Here is a 306-nt window from a genome sequence, read left to right as displayed (position 1 = left end):
CGTGATTCCGGGTTGTTCCCGCCAGGGAGTCCTTCCCCCGTGGAGCCTCGCCCGTGCATACCCGTTGGCACGTCCAACGGAGCCTCTCAAGGCTCATCCCGACACGAATCCGCTCCCGGGGGGCACGAACCTAGCTCCAAAACCCTTTGATTTTAGCCCAAAGCGGGGCCGCGGGGTGACAAGAACGGAAACTTTTTTGGGGATGAAGCAGGTGGGGTGCCGCTTGGGTCTGTAAGCGCTGCCGACATCGTGAGTCGATCGGTAACGGCCGGGTTCTTCCAGCCCAAGAGAAGAGGTTTCCGAAAC

At 60.8% G+C, this 306-nt stretch overlaps 1 protein-coding gene across 1 annotated transcript in view; it reads left to right on the top strand.

Moving 5' to 3' along the window:
• AKAP8 (A kinase (PRKA) anchor protein 8) overlaps positions 1–306 on the top strand; it is a gene marked incomplete at both ends in the record, with an annotated part of 3,076 nt that overhangs the window by 2,235 nt on the left and 535 nt on the right. The window contains one exon of the mRNA XM_010158517.1: positions 157–261. Within this exon, the coding sequence (XP_010156819.1) occupies positions 157–261 (105 nt within the window). The remainder of the gene's footprint in view (positions 1–156; positions 262–306) is intronic.

The sequence above is a fragment of the Eurypyga helias genome, unplaced genomic scaffold (assembly GCF_000690775.1).
Source record: "Eurypyga helias isolate BGI_N326 unplaced genomic scaffold, ASM69077v1 scaffold31489, whole genome shotgun sequence".
Classification (NCBI taxonomy): Eukaryota; Metazoa; Chordata; class Aves; order Eurypygiformes; family Eurypygidae; genus Eurypyga; species Eurypyga helias.
The sequence above is the reverse complement of the archived record's forward strand: the minus strand, read 5'-3'. Positions and strand labels throughout refer to the sequence as shown.